This window comes from Suillus discolor (assembly GCF_016758755.1).
Source record: "Suillus discolor strain FC423 chromosome Unknown F5147scaffold_80, whole genome shotgun sequence".
NCBI classification, from domain to species: Eukaryota; Fungi; Basidiomycota; class Agaricomycetes; order Boletales; family Suillaceae; genus Suillus; species Suillus discolor.
Window position 1 is genome coordinate 12,523 of NW_024541327.1, and position 18,544 is coordinate 31,066.

Genomic DNA, 18,544 nt, shown 5'->3' on the forward strand with positions numbered 1-18,544 from the left:
CACATTTTCCCATGTTCAAAACTTTATAATTTACATCGCTCAAAATGGTGTGCAAAATGTAGAATTTTTCCCAGGATTTTGGCACTCATTGGGATTTAAAAATTTTCCTGTGTCAAAATGTATAGTAAAAATGCCAACTTTATCACTAACATTTTGAAACAAATCTTGCATGGTGAAAAACTCCCAAACCGCCGGTGTGTAAGGAACTTTATTTTTTTAAGTTTGCAGCACAAATAGTACATGTACAGCACCCACATAGTACAGTAACTTATACCCGTATTAGACGGACAGCTGAGGGTGACAATGTAGCAATAGAGGTGGGCCAGCCCATGTGGGCTCATGGCAACAATTGTACCATGGTAGATGAGTGGGCTGCAAGGTGGTGTGTACCTAGTGATGTCATGACTCGGCTTTGGCCAGCCCAAGCTCGGCTCTTACCAATTTCCCAGCGGTTCGGCGATCCCCATGAACCAAGTCAGTCATGTGCGACTTGGTTCAGTCTGTAAGCTGTCTAAATCAGTACAGACCAGCACAAGCCAAGAATGTGGGAACAACGGTTTGAGCTGGCCTCAAGCTGTCTCAAGCTAGCTGGTGGGGGTTGTGTGGCAGTACTTATTTTCAGTTCCAACTTCCCTCCATTTCAGGCTCCCACTATCCAGTTGGATCTGCTGTTTACTTATCAAGTCGATTACCATGAACAAGGTCCTGGTTTGAGTGGATGGTAGATTTAGGCTGGGAGATGTTTTAGGATCTGGCTCATATGGTATGTAGTAATTGATTCAAATTTGTTGTTCACATGCTGATTCAGATCTACTTATAATATGCCACTTAGCTGTCGTATATTCTGCACGGAACATCATCAATGATGATCATGTTGCTCTCAAACTTGAAACTATTGTCGACCACTCATCTTCTGTAGAGCATGAATACCACATTTTGAAACAACTTGAAGGCAGAGTTGGCATCCCCCGCACCCTCTGGTTCGGTAGAGAGTCAGCATATCATGTTCTGGTTCTTGAACTTCTTGGGCCATCACTCCACCAGCTTTTCCTCGCAAACAATCGAAGATTCAGCCTTCTCAATGTCGTGAATCTAGGAGACCAGTTGGTCAGTCGTTTGGTCCGAGGTTTTTGCAGATAGGTTGACTTACTTTCCTAGCTCTCATGTCTCGAGTACATCCATTCACACAATTATATTCACGGTGACATCAAACCGCAGAACGTCTTGGTGGGTCTTGGAAGTTTGAGGCACACCACCTTTATCATTGATTTTGGTATCACGAAGACATACTGGAACACTACAATGAGTGACCATATACCATTTCGCCATGGTCAAAGTCTCTCTGGCACTCCTGGATTCGCCTCAATCAACAATCACTTAGGAGTTGAACCAGGTCGTCGTGATGATCTTGAGTCACTTACCTATATGTTAATATATTTCTTACGCGGTTCCCTTCCATGGTTAACCAGTGACGATGAGAAGTTGTCCAGCTCTACGATACTCGAACGCAAAGCATGTGCTACCATTGCAGATATATGTCTTGACATCCCCATTGAGTTCACGACCATTCGTATTTACACACGCTCTCTCGCATTCGCAGAAGATCCTGACTATGATCACCTTTGTTCATTACTTCACGGTCTTCGTGTCACATTGCCTGCACCAGCTATGTGCAAGATGGATTTTAGCCTGCCTGATGATCCTGCTATACACCCCCCTCCATTATCTGACCAGTGTTGTGTGGCCAAAGCAATGTCGACATGTCCTCCAAAGGCAATGGACAGATCGACTCGTGTGTGAGTACTCTATTTGTTTCATCCTTGAACTGAAGCTCAACATATTTCCAAGGCTACGCCCACGTAATGGCACCCCATGGCATGCTGCGTCAACTCCACAGCGGAAACAGTAACTAGTTGCTGTTGAATAGACTATAGGTACATATTGCATATCAGCCCATTATGACCTGTGAGTAGCCTTCATGTTGATAATGATAGTGATTTTCTGTAGATCTCTCGCAACGCTGGGATATTCATTCCAGAAGCATAGATTCACAGACATCGGTCTGTTTCGGAGTGTCCTGGGACCTGGATCACTCTCCGCAAATGTGACGCTAAGCTGCAGGTCCTCATTAAAGTCGAGACTTGAGAGTGAGGGATATTTAATAGACACTGGATCGTATCTTGCCTTGTGCATGCTGTAACTGTGTAGCTCAATGTTTGCCAAATGCATCACATGTAATTATGCACCGCTTTTAGCATGATTAGTAATAAGTCTAGGCATTTTTTCCCTTGATTTTCCCTCCAACGTGCTGTCGTGCTGTGCAGTGTGCAGCATCTTTGCGCCATACGTCTCATACCACCATTACTTAATTGTGCCAGTGCATTTGCAATTTGCCAGTGCTGATCGACATGATCGCCGAGGTGAGGGTCTTGTTCTCACTTATGATTATTCACCACTGAAGTTTCGAATCACGATATCAACCAGGCCGCCACCACATCAGGCGACAGAGTCCAGCAATTTTTCTTGTGCAAAGGAATAGATCATTGCATTATGCATATACCCCAAACTGCAGCATTCTGCATAGGGGACTTTTGGCCAGTGCTCTGCTGAGTCTTCTTCCCTTTTGCTGGATGGCGGCTTTGTTGGGTTGTGATCTAGATATTAGTTGGTCAAGGAAGAAAGTATGTATAGTCTACTTGATTGATCTAGCCAATTCTGATTAATAGATTAGTTCATTGATCGTAAAACTGTATTGCGCGGTGATTAAAGTGGTAGTCATCCACACACACCTTGTAGACATGCAAGGCTATGGCATGCCACATGACCTATTGCTAATGTATCGCTTACCTTTGGATGGCTTCACTGCCTTGTGATCTGGCTTTGGAATTAAAACTAAGTGACTTTGAGGATGAAGGTAAGCCGTACTTTTCTCAATCTATCTATCTGATCACGATCTAGAAAGCTACATGCCATGAGCCAATTCACTTCAGGTATGTCCTTCAAGATCAAGCGCCCCTCCCCCTCACCTCCATCCAATTATAGCGATTTCCAAGCATTCGTTGACAGAAAACAGACGAAGAAGACTAATTACGCCCCAGTCATACAACAGGTGCCCAACTTGCGTGTCGCACTTTTACTAGTATTAGGTAGGAACAATCACATCTCCTATATCATATGATTCATATCGCTACCCTACAGGGTATGACATACTACATGGGCGACCTTTCATCAATGCCCCGCTCCATTTTCCACCCTGCAATATCTCAATTTGCACATTGCCTTTGGGCCTTATGCTTGACGCATGCATTGGAATTTCTGGGGTTTCCCAGAAAGAACATTTATATAAACAGATTATTCTGTTGTTGGACTGTCACCACTACCACCACTACTACCACAAATGCGAGGTCGTCGATGTGGGCAGAACAGAGCCCAGGCAGCTGCCATCCCCACTGTTGCTCCTATCACTGTAGCTGCTGCAGCAAACGCTACAACTCTTCAAAACCCCCATTGGCAACAGCTTCCTCTTAGATACAGAACCAGTGATGCAGCTCATGCTGGTCCAGATGAGGGCGAAATCTTCGACCTCGAGAATATCTCAGGGGACAAAGAGGAACCAGGCAATTTTCCTGTGCCCACCGCTATGGTGCCTGCAGGCTCTAATCCAAGCCCACTCCAGGCTGTCACCAGCACTGTTCGGACTGACCCTTTCGCCACTGGCAACCTCAAGCAGACTAAAGGGCCGACTGATATGACTCACTTCTACCGGATCGATACCGATACTAAGGGCAAAACTTGCATCCCTTGCTAGTAAGCATCACATCTGCAATCTTTTGTTGTTTCTTACATCCTTTGCCAGAGCACTACATGAGGTCAACAACACATACAAGGTCATGGTATACACAGGCTCAATGTCCAGTTCAGCTCCCCATACACATGCTTTCACCCATCACACCGAACTTTATCTGGAAGCAGCAGAGTGTTTTGGCTGGCGCATACTGATAAAGGATCTAAATGAACGCCTTGCTGAAGGGTAGACACTCACCATGATTCGCGAACGGCTTAGGAAATTACCATGCACAATGCAGTCACTTGGTCCTCCCCCTACTCGTGGATCTGATGCCTTGCTGGTGGGAACCTGCTCTCCAGAAGATGAAATTCCAGACTTCATGCTTGATGAAATGCATCGTCAAATTGTGAAGTTTATTGTTGCCGATGATCAAGTGAGTCGCAGTTCACCCTTAAAGCCACCATTAATGATCACCCCCAGGCAATAAACATAATCGAGTATCCCAAATTTAGATGCCTCATCCGTCTCCTGCGCCCAGAAATTGGCGAGACTGGCCTATTTCACTGCACGAAGGCTCGTGAAATGGTCATTGAGCAATGGCAGGAATACTTCCTGGCCTTGAAGAAAGACCTTGCTGTAAGTGCATAGTTGCCGAGAGTCCTACGAAGTATCTTATTCCTTTTAGAACGCACAGGGCAAAGTCTGCTTCACATCTGACCTGTGGTCAGATTATAAGCTGCGGCTGTTTATGGCCATTACGGCTCATTGGATTGCCAAGGCCGATAAAGGTTCAATGCTCGTGTTAAGGGCAGCCCTCATTACTTTCCATCACGTTCCTGGCAGTCACGATGGACAATCTCTGGGTTCTGTGATATTATATCTCCTTGATCGTGCAGACACTGCAAACAAGGTCAGTACTTATTTGCATCGTGTTGCATGCTCTGATGTTGTTTGAACTGGGCATTTTACTCTCAACAACATGGCCAACAATCATACCACAATGCAGGAGCTTTCGGCTCTACTTGGGCAGCGTGGGATTGATTTTGATCCTATCGAACACAGGATACCATGTTTCCTGCACGTGATAAACATATGCATGAAGCATATCATTGACAAATACACTGCTGCTGACTTCTCCACCATGGATGATACATGGACAGTCAAAGATCAAATCATCAAAAAAGTAGATTATGTCCAGGCTGTACAAGCTAAGCCTCTCGAGCGAGCCAGAAATATCGTGCAATTGATCCGTGCATCAAACCAGCTGTGCGACAGGTTTCGTGACAGCATCCTTAGGGGTAATGAGGAGGGGTGGTTTCGAGATGACAAGGGCGAGCTTACACAGCTCCCGGTCATAGAACTTCTCCTCAATGAGCCTACTAGATGGGATTCGGTATATGTTATGATAAACTGTTTGCGGACACTCCGCCAGGTAAGACATCACACCATTAAACATATCTCATATAACTAATACTGGTTCAGGCGATAACCACCTTTTTTGATGGTTGGACTCAATGCAATATATCCAAGAAAAGATTGAGTGAGATGGATTGGCAGTTCCTCCAGGACCTGGAAGTGATCTTGGAAGTAAGTACTAATATATTTGAAACCCATGATCCATTTTACCATTTCATACCAGGCACCCCATGCCGCCCAGCAAAAACTCTCCAGTGAAAGCACTCCCTTGCTGAGCCATGCCGTTCCAGCTTTTGAAGAGTTGATTGAGGGCTGGGAGTCTATTGGCCTGCACGCACCACACTGTAAGCCTGTTGTTGACGTAGGCCTAACCTGGGCGAGCAAATACACTGACCGGATGAACACGACACATGCTTATGCTGTCGCTATGTGTCAGTCCTATGTTTTCTTCTAGTAAATGTTGATCTCACAATTACCTATGTAGTCATTGACCCTGTGACACAGATGTCATGGATGAACAATCGATGGGAGGGGGAGTGCATTAATGATGCCAAGGAGTTTATTATGAAGCTGGTATGTCTGTTTAGTAAATAAAGGTGAAACTTTGAACTGATTTGTTCTGCAGATGCATAGCAAGAGAGAAGAAAACTCTAATGCTACACATTCTCAACCTGTAGTAGTTCCACGACCGCTGCCACGCACACTAGGTTCACGTCGCTATGGACTTCCCGAGGTGCATGCACATGTGCCGCATCACCATGATGGTCACATAGTAGATCAGGAGTTCACAGCATACGCCATGGCTACTCTTAGTCCTGAGGGAACAGATATACTCACATTTTGGAATGTGAGTCCGTTGCCTCTTCAAGTCACCCTTTGTCATTAACATAAGTTGTTGACCAGGCTTCGCAGTTCATTTTCCCAACTATATACTCAATTGCCATGGACTACGCCCCAATACAAGCCTCTGCTGTGCCGTGCGAGCGGTCATTTTTGTCGAGTAGTGAAACCCATACGAAAAAAGGAATCGCCTCAGCCCCGTTTTGATGGAAGCCTTACAGATGGTCAAGTTTTTCCTGAAGAAAGAACAACTTGACTTTACCAGGGGTTGGGCAGCCTCTCAATGGGACATGGAACAGGAGATGGTATACACCAGAGGCTCTAATGAGCATTTGACACCTGCCGCCAGCACAAATGATGCTCTTCTCAGAGCCATTTCAGAGGAGGAGTGTGACAACATCGAGGACACTGCTACCATCTATGACAAGTGACACTTACTTCCTACTTTCTTGTCCGACTTTTGTTTCTTGTTTCCTGCCTGCCATTTGCCTCTCGCCTCTTGTTTACACTATCTTTGCTCATCATTATGCTGATTTCAATGCTTAAATTGTTTCTCACCAGCTGCACAGTGAACAACTAATGATCTGCGCTTCACCCGACCCAGCCCCAATCTTCTCTGATATCAACGCTTTACGATTGCCAGCAAGGAGCTTGAGGGCGGGCTCTTGAGACTACAGGCAGTGTTTTCACCAAGCTCATTCCGCACAACACTGTCATTCTCATTCATAAGTAAGTTCCTCAGGCACCAGACTCCCAGCATCCATACAACTATGGCTCAATCATCGTCACACCCCTCATCAAACTCTTTGAAAGCACTGACCATTACACGCATCGTACTCCTCTGCAATCTCCCCAACTTCGACTCAAAGGTGAACAATTTCTGTGTATTAATGCACAGGAAGCTCATCAAAATCAAAGAGACACCTCGATTGGTTTCATCATGAACCTTGTTGGTAAGTTCTAGATACCTGTTGTGCCGATGAGTGACACTTTAATTATTATGAAGCATATAGCCTGCCTTCTTGGTCGTTCATAGTTAGTATACTTTCTGTTTTTTTTTATGAAGATAACCTAACAAGCAATGCAGAAGTAAGACATCCAATTCTCAACTTCAGTGTTGTGACAGGTGCATAGATGTGAGCATTTCGTTCGGTACAAGGGGGCCATGACTGCAGTTGGGATTCAAGTTGTGGGTCATGCTGACCCAAGTCGTTGCCCACCGTTCCTAGGAAGTGAGTCTGTCGACCCTCATTGATTCTTGGGCCATGCTGACCCAAGTCGTTGCCCACTGTTCCTAGAAGTGAGTCCATCGACCCTCGTTGATTCTTGGGCCATGCTGACCCAAGTCATTGCCCACCATTCCTAGGAAGTGAGTCCGTCGACCCTCATTCATTATTGGGTCATGCTGACCCAAGTCGTTGCCCACCGTTTCTAGAAGTGAGTCTGTTGACCCTCGTTTATTCTTGGGTCATGCTGACCCAAGTCATTGCCCACCGTTCCTAGAAGTGAGTCCCTCGAACATAATGTACCCTTGCTTTGGGAGAGACCAGATCACTAGTCCAGGTGTATGTGCTTCAAATTCTCTCGTACACGCCACATCAACTCCTACATGACTCATCTATGAAACCAACAATGTCACTCCAAGCAACATTGAAGACCGTGCACGAGTCAAGTGGGTACCTTAACGGTTCTCTGGAAATATCTACTGACACTCTCATACAGTCGACAAAAAATGTTCTGCCAAATCATTGCCTCCCCTTTGTACATTCGTCATCAATGTTATTTCTTCAGAAAGCGAAAAGCTGGACCATGAGGACATGGAGATGTTGAAGCAGACAAAGTTGAGCAGTACATCAATGGCCTGCGGAGTGGTTGATCGGGCTATGCAAGCATATGGTGCCGAGGGTTTGAGCCAGGACCAAGAACTCACGAGCATGTTATGCTGACCCAAGTCGTTGCCCACCATGAGTCTGTCGATCCTCTGTGTGCATAGGTTTTGATATTTGGTAACAGGAACTTCCAGTTCATATTTCTATCAAGGTACAAACATCTACTGTATTCCCTCCCAACCCGAACCTGCAGCTTCTTCGACCTCGACACAACAAGACAACTGCTAATTCCTGCCACCGCGACCCATCAATCTCCACAAGTAACGTCCCCAGTTGGACCTCCAAGTCGTAATGCTCCCTTCCTCTCCTCTCCGGATTTCACCATCTCTCAAAACTCCCTGCTGTGGTCTTTCGGTGTGTTGCGCTGATGTGCGCTGCTCTCGCAATCTGCATGCGCAAGCAGGACTACTGTATAACTAGATAGTAGATATCTATGTTAGTTTTTGATCCAACGTTATCGTAATCACTTACTTTGTCCTGTGGCCCCATTAATATTAGTAATGTGATTGTAAATGTAGAGTGTGTGTTGTGAATTGGTGTGATCGTCAATCGGCGTCTCCAAGTTCTCCTTGCAGTTCTCGAGACTGGAGTTCTAAATTGTAAATTCATTTTTGGCTTATAATTTAAAAATATATTTGAGTTGGTTTAAGCCCTTAAATTGACTTAGCTATAACTACTCGAGCCGAGCCGAACCATAATTACACAAGCTGTAACCACTTGTTGGCACAGCTATTTATAGCTCAGGCCGCGGCTGGAACCGGCAACAAGCCGAACCTGCGGCAACACTATGTGTACCTGTTGTAAACGGATGGGCTGGTGGTATATAGTGTAGATGGTAGTATAGGAATGTACTATATAGGATATCTATGTGAGTAGCAGTGAATGCAATGTGTGATGGAGACGAGTGGGCTGGCCGAATGGTGTGCAATGTAAATGAGTGGGCCAGGGAGATGGGTATGATGGGGACGAGTGGGCCAGGGGTAGGGGTGCAATGGAGACGAGTGGGCCAAGGGTAGGGATGCAATGGAGATGAGTGGGCCGGAGGTATGGGGTGCAATGGAGACGAGTGGGCTGGTATGTGAAGCACAATGGAAGACGAGTGGGCCGGGGGTATGGGGTGCAATGGAGACAAGTGGGCCGGTATGCGAAGTACAATGGAAGACAAGTGGGCCAGGGGTACTGGGTGCAATGGAGACGGGTGGGCCTCATGATATTCCATCCGGTGGACAATGGAAATATTTGCCGGTATGGATGATTGTTACGACAAACGGTCGTGTGCGACTAGGATGATCTAAACAGCGACAACCACGACAGTGGTACCGAGTGCTGAGAGTCGTCGGCCTTTACAGACAAGCAAAGGTTGCGTACTCGAACGTAGCTCGTGGTGGTTAACGAGGGGTTACGCTGAGATGATAGCAGGGTTTACAGACAGTGAGAGGCGTCACTGAAGGTATGAGTCGATGTCGAGCAGGTAGCTTTAGCGGGACAAGGAGTTCAAGGGTAAACCTAGTAAGATTAAAGTAAGGAACGTCTAGTTTAATCTTCGACCTTATATAAGGCTACTCTTCGTATCTAAGCTCAGCCTAAAGCTGGGTTCTAATCTGCTTATCTACATGAGTCAGAGATAGCGTCCATGAGGCGGGCTTCTATCGTAGATAGGGTCCATGCGGTACCCTTCTATCAGTACATGAGGCAACACGAGGCTTGCCTTCTATCTTGATAACATAAATAGGTCTTCTAGACCTATGTCATCATGTCATGTCATGTGCGGTCCAGACCGCTTATCGTCTATCGTCATCTATCGTCATAGAGCTGGTGAGACTCCAGTATCGTCTATAGCCGTGCGGTGGCAGAGGGCTGTTCTGCTGGCGGGGGACTCGTGCCATGTTACTGTAACAATGATACAGATGAGCCGGAAGTCCGCTGTGTGATAGAGGTGAAGGTGAAATGGATGATACAGATGAGCCGGAAGAGCATTGTGATATAGGATGATGGAAATACCATCCGGTACAGCAACATTAAAAACATGAAGGTGAAATATATGAGGTGGGTAAGGGTATCTGGTGCATACAGAGTATACTAACCGGAGACGAGTGGGCTGAGGGATAGGGTGAAATATATGATGTGGGTGGCATGATACCCTATCCGGTGCATACAGAGTATATTAACCGGGAATAAACATCCGGTCCATCTGATATATACATCCAGGTCTATACCCATACAGTACGTCTATATCAAACAAGATTTACAGGCAATATATGTGACTCAATACATGGAGTTGCTAAATATTTACACGGTCATATTTTGCATACTCCGTGCTTGGAGTCCCAACAAAATTGTGGATGCTGTCTTGCATGTACCACGCAGTGACAATCCTGTTACCCTCTTCCACATTCATGTAATGTCTCACCAGTCGACATGATGAAGCCAATATCGAGCCAGAATCGTATAGAAACTTGATTCCAAGGTTCATGAAATCCATGACGACCAGGCGATAAACACCAGGAGTCATCATTATATCAAATGCTGCTGGTTGACATTTAGGATCTCTATGAGGGGGTGTCCGGCAATTGCATATGATTGATACCACATTAAAAACAGATGTCCAGCGTTGAAGATGATGGTGCATCTCGTCCAATTCATATCTTGCAGCCCATTTACCAAGCCTGACTTGAGTTTCCATTCCCGCCCAATAAAGATCAGGGTGCATGACTTGAAGTGCAGCAGAGACAATGATACCAGACCTTTGAAGGGATGCTGTAATGTTGTGACCAGCAGCACCTTTCAGTGCCGCTGATACCTCTGGCAAGAAGCCATCTTCCGGGTCAAGATTCAGGAAGCCGTGTTTCTACAATAATTACAACCAGAGATTTCAATGCATGTGGACCAGACGCACCTCTCTTCCTTGCTAAAACCATGCAGGGGATATATTGATGCAACCGGGGGTGATCATCCCATCTGGACTCATATAGACGTTGGACCAGTGGGTCCTCCATTGAGCAATCTTGCTTGTTGTGATTCTATGCTTCAACAAACCACTCATGGAATGTGTAGCACCATGAATATCTTTCTAAGTAATACATCCGGGTAAGATAAAAGGACAAATGGAAATGGATAAAGGATAAAGGACCAACCATCATCATAGCGGTCAGTGCTCCAGGCAAATACCAGACAATGATTCTACCGCCGGAATCAATGATAACAGATGGTGTTGTCAAGAAATGCTCCTCTTCAGGGGGGAATTTGTTGAAAAGAACCTCTTCTCGTTTCTCACTTCGACCGGATTCATCTTTGTCCAGGGTGTCATTGTATCTAACCATGTCTATTTTAAGATGAACTTTCTGCAGGTTAGTTGACCAGAACAGACAAATGTGCCAGAAGACCTACCGGCGTTAGAGTAAGCAGTGGCCATCACATTGGCTAGCTGCTCCAAAGCAATACAAGTGTCGATATCCAAGAGTCCAAGGTCCATATCCTTTACTGGTCGGTGAAGAATTTTAGAGGTGAAAATCTAATGCACCAATTCACTGGCAAGGTAGGTCTGGTACAAGGCCCAGTCAAGTGGAATTGTAACCATGGCTTGCCAAAACAATCAAGTGACAGGAAAGCACCACTGTTATATCCATTGGAGAAAATAGCTCCACATTCACATGACCTGATTGCATAGACGGACTTCATTTCCATTCAGGTAAATATGACATGATGGTATAATAGATTGGCCGGATACCGGCGGACATTGGGTTGTACTTTACTGTGAAGTGGATGCACTGTCATCTATGTGTAACTGGTCAATGAGTGCCTGTGAGAATGACACAGCCCGTGTGATTTCATCAATAGGCCCAACCAATCCGGTCAACCTATCACTTGATCGCCTAAGATTCATCATCCTTATCTGCAACATATCCAGCAACTCTCTCCTGATTGTTGTCCAGTGGCACTGCACATGAGATCTTGAACCAGTTATATCCGGCACATTATCCGGACCCTGCACAATATATGGGAGAAGACCGGTTTTCACATGATCAGGCTGTCATAGATGGTGTGAGTATCTGGTGCATCCAGTGATAACAAGATCTTATGGACTGACAAGGTGTGAAAAGTGCCATTCAACCAAATCCATAACATCTTGGACGGATGACTTGGGCAACATATCTGAAACCCTGCAACAACCAAGTGATTCCTTCCACCAGTCATTGAAGTAGTCCAGCATATGAGCAATGTCATAGTCATCGGATTTGTTTGAATCCGCAGAAAGGCGCAATGCCCAGATATCCTGCAAAATGGCATTGACATCCGGTCGCCGGTCAACCAATGTGTGTGCAGTCATGGTTGAGAGCACATCCTTGAGAAGTTGAGGAATAGTAGCGGACAACTGGGTGATAAAACATATATTGATGAAAGGTGTTGCAAAGGTCTATATGTCAGAGAAAAAGATGAGGGCATGGGAGTATCGGCATGGCTGGCTCCCTACCTCCATCTTCCATTTCATCAGGGTGTAGAACATCTCTGCATAACCAGGTATGGCAGTGGCAAAACTCTTGTCAACATACAGGCACATGGCCAGCATCCGGGAATTGGCATAGAATAAGGCACAAGAGATATCTGCAGCTGTGATGTGATTGCCCTTAGCGGCAATGATGACTTGGCTGGAGGGGATGAGAGTTACAGTATTGTCCATGGAGAGGAATGTGAGGCTATAGTGTGACCGACACACTAGGATTATTTACATGCCAAACACAAGCATATATTACCTAACAGGTATTATCAACTGGTAACCACAATTATGTAACTAACCTGGCACCGGTACTTCTAGCTGAACGATCATTTTCCGAAAAGAATCCTCTGCATGTGCTGCTAGTTGGTCATATATGTGAGATTGTCTGGCAGCATAACATGTATGTCCGGTGAGCCCTGCAGAAGTAGTGTTGTGCATGTGACAGAGCCATTGCTTGGCTCTGTGGCTGAAGAAATTAATTGACCACTGCATTTCATGTTTGACAAGAATAACCTCCTCATTCCAGCGATCGCGCAGTGCTTTCCTCCGGAGCCAATTAACCCAGTAAACTATTATTAGAACATGTGAGACCGGATGACCGGATATATCCAGATGCACCAGACACTCACATTCAGTCATCCAGTCATTTTCTGATGTGTCTCCCTGAACATCTAAGGACCAGAACCATGAAAGAGTGGTATCCCTCTGACCACGTGCATTTGGATCGGCCACTGCAGAGCTGGCTTTCAGGTCTTCTTTCTTTAAAGGAAGGTATTTCTTCAAGAGGTCGTGGTCAGGGAGTTTGGCCAGTTACGACCAGCATTTCGAATATATACTAGCATTGAGATTGACTGCTGTTTCCACTGAGCGAACTCGAGTCCATGCCCTAGTAGATGAAGCCTGTGACTTGGCTGACCGGACAGTATTGCAGAATAAAACAGCTTTATCTTCTAAATGAACTCTAATGGCATGGAGTGCGTCATTGGCCTGGCCTTCTCGCAGGGCAATTTCTTCTTTCATGAGATTGGTGAGACCTAACTCCCTGCACCTCACTGCACCAATGTTGGATGGCAGAGGTATGACAGTGAGCTCCAGTTGAAATATGGAAGTATTGTGTATGTCCAGATCAGGATTTTGATCTTCGTTAAGATCGGAGTAATCTTCACAATCATTGAGTGGATTACGAACAATAACCGGAAAATCCGGGTCATTGACATTGACTCCGACTCCAAGATACGTAGGTGCCATCTTGAGAAAGCTCATGATCTGAGTGTGAAGCTTATCCCGGCAATGCACCACTCTCAACAATTGCAGGAGTTCCCATGCCCCTGGCCGATGGAGATATTATATTCAAAGGTGCCCAGAGGGTCTCCATGATCTCTCCATCTATCCTGCCAGTCCCATGGATGAAATTTGATGCATACCGGACAAAGCAGCTGTCTTGATGTCCATGTACATGCCACAAACCAATTCCAGGAATGATATCCATACCTATGGGGATGGAAAGATACATGCTGGAAGCAATCCGGTCCTTCAAATACTTGTTATACTGACAATTTATGTCATAGAAAGTGATGGCGCAAGAGATTCTGTCAGTCTTATAGTTGAGCGCTTGACTTAATGCATAGTCCATGTTCATCTGCCTGATTATTCCAGGTAAGAGTTGTAAGATCAGCCATTGATGTGACCAGATGCAATATGTACCAACCTTTCACCTTTCTGAAAGTCCACCATGGAATGTGGGACAAAACATCCATGCTGTGCACATGCACATCCTCCTATACCGGTGGCTTCCAGCCTTTGCCGTGAGGCGTTTGCTTGATTTACTGCCTGGTGATTATTGCAATCTGACCTTTGGACATTGTCTTGCGCAATAGCCAAATGGCTCTTGTATCTTTCATCGGAGACCATGAACCCCAGACCATCCATCAATGATACTTCATCGGATGCATTCACCGGATGCATGTGCTCAGCTTTGAAATTTCCATCCATGACCAAATATCTAGTCATGAGCCAGGAAGGTGTATCGTCGGGCTGGGCGACTGTACCAGTAGACAGATCCAAGTTTATACCCAGTTGCGGACATGCCAGGCAAAATAGGGCGAGATCACTGTCCTTTGGCTGGTCATCTTTGTGGGCAAATCCATGCCACTTGTAAAGCTTGCATTGTCGCCACTGCCTGGTAGCTCTCATGAGCTCTCTATAGCGATCCTATAGATATCGTTCTTTAATGACCAGAATGTGAAGTACAGAACAAAACCCAGCTCACCGGAACCATCAGTGGAACAATGCTCGAGGTTAGTCTGCAAATTTTGCTGTAGTAATTCATGGCCGATGTACCGCACTCGAGATTGTCTAACAGAAAGTCGTCCATGACAGCGAATGTGAATGCAGTTTTTGGTCTGGTGAAAGATGCCGGGAACAAGCCTGCTTAAAAGAGCTGTATGTCTCGGCTGAGAGCACCGGGGCATTGGCAATAACATATGGAAAGGGAGTGAACGCTGGACTTGTCTACTACAGTTATTGCCGGATGATCTGGGTCTCTGACCGGTTGAATGAAAGGTCCCTCTGGATAATCGTCATCTATATTGTCATCGGTATCTGACCACTGAAAGAAGTCTGATGAGTCATCGGTGCTGCTGGGACATGGAGTGCCGTCGTGAGCAAGGTGAATGTGCAGGCCAACTTCAATGAGTGAAGTTTCTTGAAAAAATGATCCGGTCCATTGACTGATGTGATGGAATGGATGTCTTTGATGTCGAATTCTGCAACAGTCTGTGCAAAAGAGTGGCTCATTGAAACAGCCATAACATCTATACACCCCATCCTTCTTGCAGACTGAGCAAAGTCGGTTGGCTGGAGGGACTTCTCTGATCATGAGTGAATTTATGTAGTCCTTGAACTTGCATTTCCATTGCCAGAGATATGCATTCTGACTCTGTATGGTCCAGTCAGACTTGGGAAATGAAGATAACTGTTGCTTGCCTGAGATTTGGGAAATTTAGGCTGGGGGATGTCACCTTGGTCAAAGTCAAAGTCGGCACCTTCATAGAGCAAGTGAGGGGACCCAGATTTATGCTTCGAGGGAGATTTTGTTGGTGATGATGTTACCAACTTTGTTTTCTGAGCCCATGAATCTTTCACCCAAGATGACCTGGATCCTCTGGTTGTAGTTTTTTCCTTGAGCTTATACAGCTGAGGCAATCATTTCTTTGTAGGAGGGGTGTATGTGATTCCCTTTTGTTTGGTATTTGCCATATTGACTGGAAAGGATCAGTGTGCTGTAAACTTGATGACTCATAGCCTAGCACATGACTTCACTTCGGTGCCTTCCATCAATTCTGGACTCCAGGTGATTTGAACTGTCGAGATTATCACATTTTCCCTTCTTGGTCATTGAACGACCCAGTCATCAAAGGACCAATTGATCCGGTGTTGTCCAGACTCCAAATGGTTTGACCAGTCGGGATTACCACATTGTTCCTGTGATCTCACGGAAGATCTTACAATGTTACCTGTATGGGATATATTAAGGTTGGAGTCATTGAGGTTGCCATAGTTGCATAACATAACAAACACCGTAATCCTGCCATTAATCTGAGTCGCATGGATTTCATGTTCAAGTTAGATGACAATTGACTGGATAAAGTACGTCGACCAGAGGTTACATTTCAAGGTTTAAATACTTCTTTCTAGCCAGCATTCTGGAGTGTTGGTCTTAGAAAAGTGATTCAGTTAATTAAGAGGGTTGGGCAGTAATATATACTTCTTTTGATTAGATGATTGACGAGTCTGGCAAAGTAAATACATTGATTAAACTCCAGTCGAGGGCACTGGCATTGCAAAACATGCTCTGAGAGAACAGTTCAAACCAAATAACCAACTCTAGAGACACAAACAGGCTTCTTGTTTGATCTTCAGGACACCGGCTGTTTGTGTCCACATTCATGCTGGCCTCCAAAGTCATTTGTGATAATACTTACTTGAGCAAGTCGTGGAATATGATTGCACAGGGCCTGTATGCAGTATTTGAGGGCTGTATGCTGCCCATATACTATATAATACAGGTCTAAGTCCATATGCTTTTACAGTTCTAAATTCTATGCATCAGAAACACATGGGATGTTAAGGGAATCATACCAATGAACGAGTATTGGACAATCTCTTGTTTGGTTTGCAGTCACGTACATCGGTTATGTAACCTATTACTGTGAGATACACATGCATCCTTTCTTCTACCAAGATGTCAACTGCTCCTCAACTACTTTGCCATGCCCCGATCCAACTCATCAGTCGACAGCCCAAAAAAGACCAAGCAGAAGAAATTGACTGAGGAAGAGGTGCTGGTCTTAAAATCCCACCTAGAAGAATGGAAGGAAGCCGCTGCCAACGATAGAAAAAAGATTCTGAAGGCCATCATAAAAGAGGCCAAGGTGCATGCCCCTGCTATGGATGACCAGTCATTGAAGAACAGGAAATATGTGAGCAGTTGAACTTCAAATTTTATACATGATGACTGACTTTTATCATGATGTATTGAGATGTACTGGGACTGGTTATATAACCAGAGACCTGAAAAGACTCGAGAAAAGAAAGCCAGCAAGTTGGGTCAGAAATGGACTTCCCGGTCGGTCATAGAACAACTGCGCAAGGAGGAGATCATTGAAAAGACCGGAGCAATGCCAGAATCGAAGAAATTTATTGAAAGATATCAGACAACACTCACTGCAGTCATGGCCAGTCTATCTAAAGAGGAGCTGGAGGAGGCTCAGAACACTGCAATTGAGTGGTCTGCCAAGGCTCCTCCTGCAGCCGTCCAGGCGGACTTTGCAAAGAAGAAAGCACCCGGTATGATGAAGGATCTGGCAACCAAGTTGTAGAAGCAGGCCGGTATGAGAATTTTCATATTATCAGCATGGAAAACAGAGGAAGACAAAGTGTGGATCAATGGGTGAGTTCCACTTCACACTCAACCGGTAAAGATATACTGATCCGGTTGGAAGAATTGACTTCAATGAAAAGTTGGAGGGCAATAGTTTTACCGATATGAAGGACTGGAAGCCCATGTTATCAGAGTGGAATGCCTATGCTGGAGAAGAGTTCAGTGAGCTTCTGTTTGAAAATATTGCACCATTCAGTCAAGTACTTATCCGACCTGGGGTGATACCAGAAGTTGACCTCAATAATGATGACGATGATAATGAGGGGGAGGTGAAGAAGAGCAGGAAGAAAGGCAGAAAGAAGGACAATTATCCTTTGGAGGTGGATAGCTATGGGCTTCCGGTCATACCAGACATCAAAGAGCTTAACCTAGAGAGTAAAAAGTGTCTTATAAGAACGTTCCTCACAAAACACTACAGTCAGTTTCACAAATGATGCATCTGGAGAGTTGATCGACTGACCAGCTATTTTTCAGGATTGTGCAGCCAACAACCAAAGGTGTCTGTTCCTTGGGCCTCAGTGAGGATGGCTCAGGGTGACTTTATTGCAGCCAAGTTTTTACCTACCGGCTGGAAGCTCGACGATCCATCAAAGATTCGGTTGGCCGATGCCGACCGGCTGTTAGAGTTGTGGTGTCAAAGACAGAAGGACCAGGTTCGCCCAACCTTTAAATTTAAAGGCTGGGAAGGTGATGATAAGACAATGAGAGAACCGGCAGAGATAATCTCCGGCAAGGGTTCTGACACGAGACCCAGGGTTCCAGTGAAAAAGTCGACCGGTAAGCGCACCGGGAGGGTGGAACAGGTGTTGAGTAGTGAGGATGAGGACAAGGATGATGAAGAGGATAAGGATAAGGATGACAATGACAATGACAATGATGAAGATGAAGAGGAGAAGGTCGACAATGACGATGATGATGACGATGATGATGGCCCATCGCCACCTCCAAAGTCAAAACCTACCAAAAATTGCCCACCGGTCAAGAAATCCATACCTGTCCCACCACCACCTTCAAAGGCAAAACGGACCAATATGCTCTGCAGGGCTAGTCCGGCTTCAGAGCAGGAAGATACTCGCCCACCGGTCAAGAAATCTATACCGGCCCCACCACCACCTTCAAAGGCAAAAACAGACCAATACATGCTGCAGGGCTAGTCCGGCTTCAGAGTAGGAAGA

At 45.5% G+C, this 18,544-nt stretch overlaps 8 protein-coding genes across 8 annotated transcripts; 4 read left to right on the top strand and 4 right to left on the bottom strand.

The window, feature by feature from the left end:
- Nucleotides 1-714: 714 nt before the first annotated feature.
- Nucleotides 715-1,800, top strand: F5147DRAFT_585081 (casein kinase I isoform delta; the record flags this gene model as incomplete). The annotated part of the gene is made up of 3 exons (XM_041431834.1): nucleotides 715-763; nucleotides 833-1,119; nucleotides 1,159-1,800. Coding segments are annotated over 3 exons (978 nt in total), but the record flags the coding sequence as incomplete, so codon positions are not given.
- Nucleotides 1,801-3,397: 1,597 nt separating this feature from the next.
- On the top strand, nucleotides 3,398-3,808 carry F5147DRAFT_779043 (uncharacterized protein; the record flags this gene model as incomplete). The annotated part of the gene is made up of 1 exon (XM_041442234.1): nucleotides 3,398-3,808. One exon carries the CDS (start codon nucleotides 3,398-3,400, stop codon nucleotides 3,806-3,808), a length of 411 nt encoding a protein of 136 aa, XP_041287427.1.
- Nucleotides 3,809-7,675: 3,867 nt separating this feature from the next.
- F5147DRAFT_820543 (uncharacterized protein) lies at nucleotides 7,676-7,989 on the top strand (the record flags this gene model as incomplete). The annotated part of the gene is made up of 2 exons (XM_041443670.1): nucleotides 7,676-7,715; nucleotides 7,766-7,989. 2 exons carry the CDS (start codon nucleotides 7,676-7,678, stop codon nucleotides 7,987-7,989), a joined length of 264 nt encoding a protein of 87 aa, XP_041287428.1.
- A 2,224-nt stretch (nucleotides 7,990-10,213) lies between these two features.
- Nucleotides 10,214-11,404, bottom strand: F5147DRAFT_779046 (uncharacterized protein; the record flags this gene model as incomplete). Its single annotated transcript, XM_041442235.1, has 3 exons — nucleotides 10,214-10,780; nucleotides 11,067-11,269; nucleotides 11,320-11,404. The coding sequence occupies 3 exons, from the start codon at nucleotides 11,402-11,404 to the stop codon at nucleotides 10,214-10,216; spliced, it is 855 nt and encodes a 284-aa protein (XP_041287429.1).
- A 603-nt stretch (nucleotides 11,405-12,007) lies between these two features.
- On the bottom strand, nucleotides 12,008-13,675 carry F5147DRAFT_779047 (uncharacterized protein; the record flags this gene model as incomplete). The annotated part of the gene is made up of 5 exons (XM_041442236.1): nucleotides 12,008-12,346; nucleotides 12,404-12,645; nucleotides 12,727-12,996; nucleotides 13,057-13,204; nucleotides 13,301-13,675. The coding sequence occupies 5 exons, from the start codon at nucleotides 13,673-13,675 to the stop codon at nucleotides 12,008-12,010; spliced, it is 1,374 nt and encodes a 457-aa protein (XP_041287430.1).
- Nucleotides 13,676-13,727: 52 nt separating this feature from the next.
- Nucleotides 13,728-14,855, bottom strand: F5147DRAFT_554770 (uncharacterized protein; the record flags this gene model as incomplete). Its single annotated transcript, XM_041430476.1, has 3 exons — nucleotides 13,728-14,070; nucleotides 14,136-14,638; nucleotides 14,697-14,855. Coding segments are annotated over 3 exons (1,005 nt in total), but the record flags the coding sequence as incomplete, so codon positions are not given.
- Nucleotides 14,856-15,068: 213 nt separating this feature from the next.
- F5147DRAFT_534146 (uncharacterized protein) lies at nucleotides 15,069-15,245 on the bottom strand (the record flags this gene model as incomplete). The annotated part of the gene is made up of 1 exon (XM_041430130.1): nucleotides 15,069-15,245. A coding segment is annotated over one exon (177 nt), but the record flags the coding sequence as incomplete, so codon positions are not given.
- A 1,453-nt stretch (nucleotides 15,246-16,698) lies between these two features.
- On the top strand, nucleotides 16,699-18,523 carry F5147DRAFT_779049 (uncharacterized protein; the record flags this gene model as incomplete). The annotated part of the gene is made up of 5 exons (XM_041442237.1): nucleotides 16,699-16,908; nucleotides 16,969-17,275; nucleotides 17,342-17,378; nucleotides 17,431-17,786; nucleotides 17,844-18,523. The coding sequence occupies 5 exons, from the start codon at nucleotides 16,699-16,701 to the stop codon at nucleotides 18,521-18,523; spliced, it is 1,590 nt and encodes a 529-aa protein (XP_041287433.1).
- Between the last annotated feature and the right edge of the window lie 21 nt (nucleotides 18,524-18,544).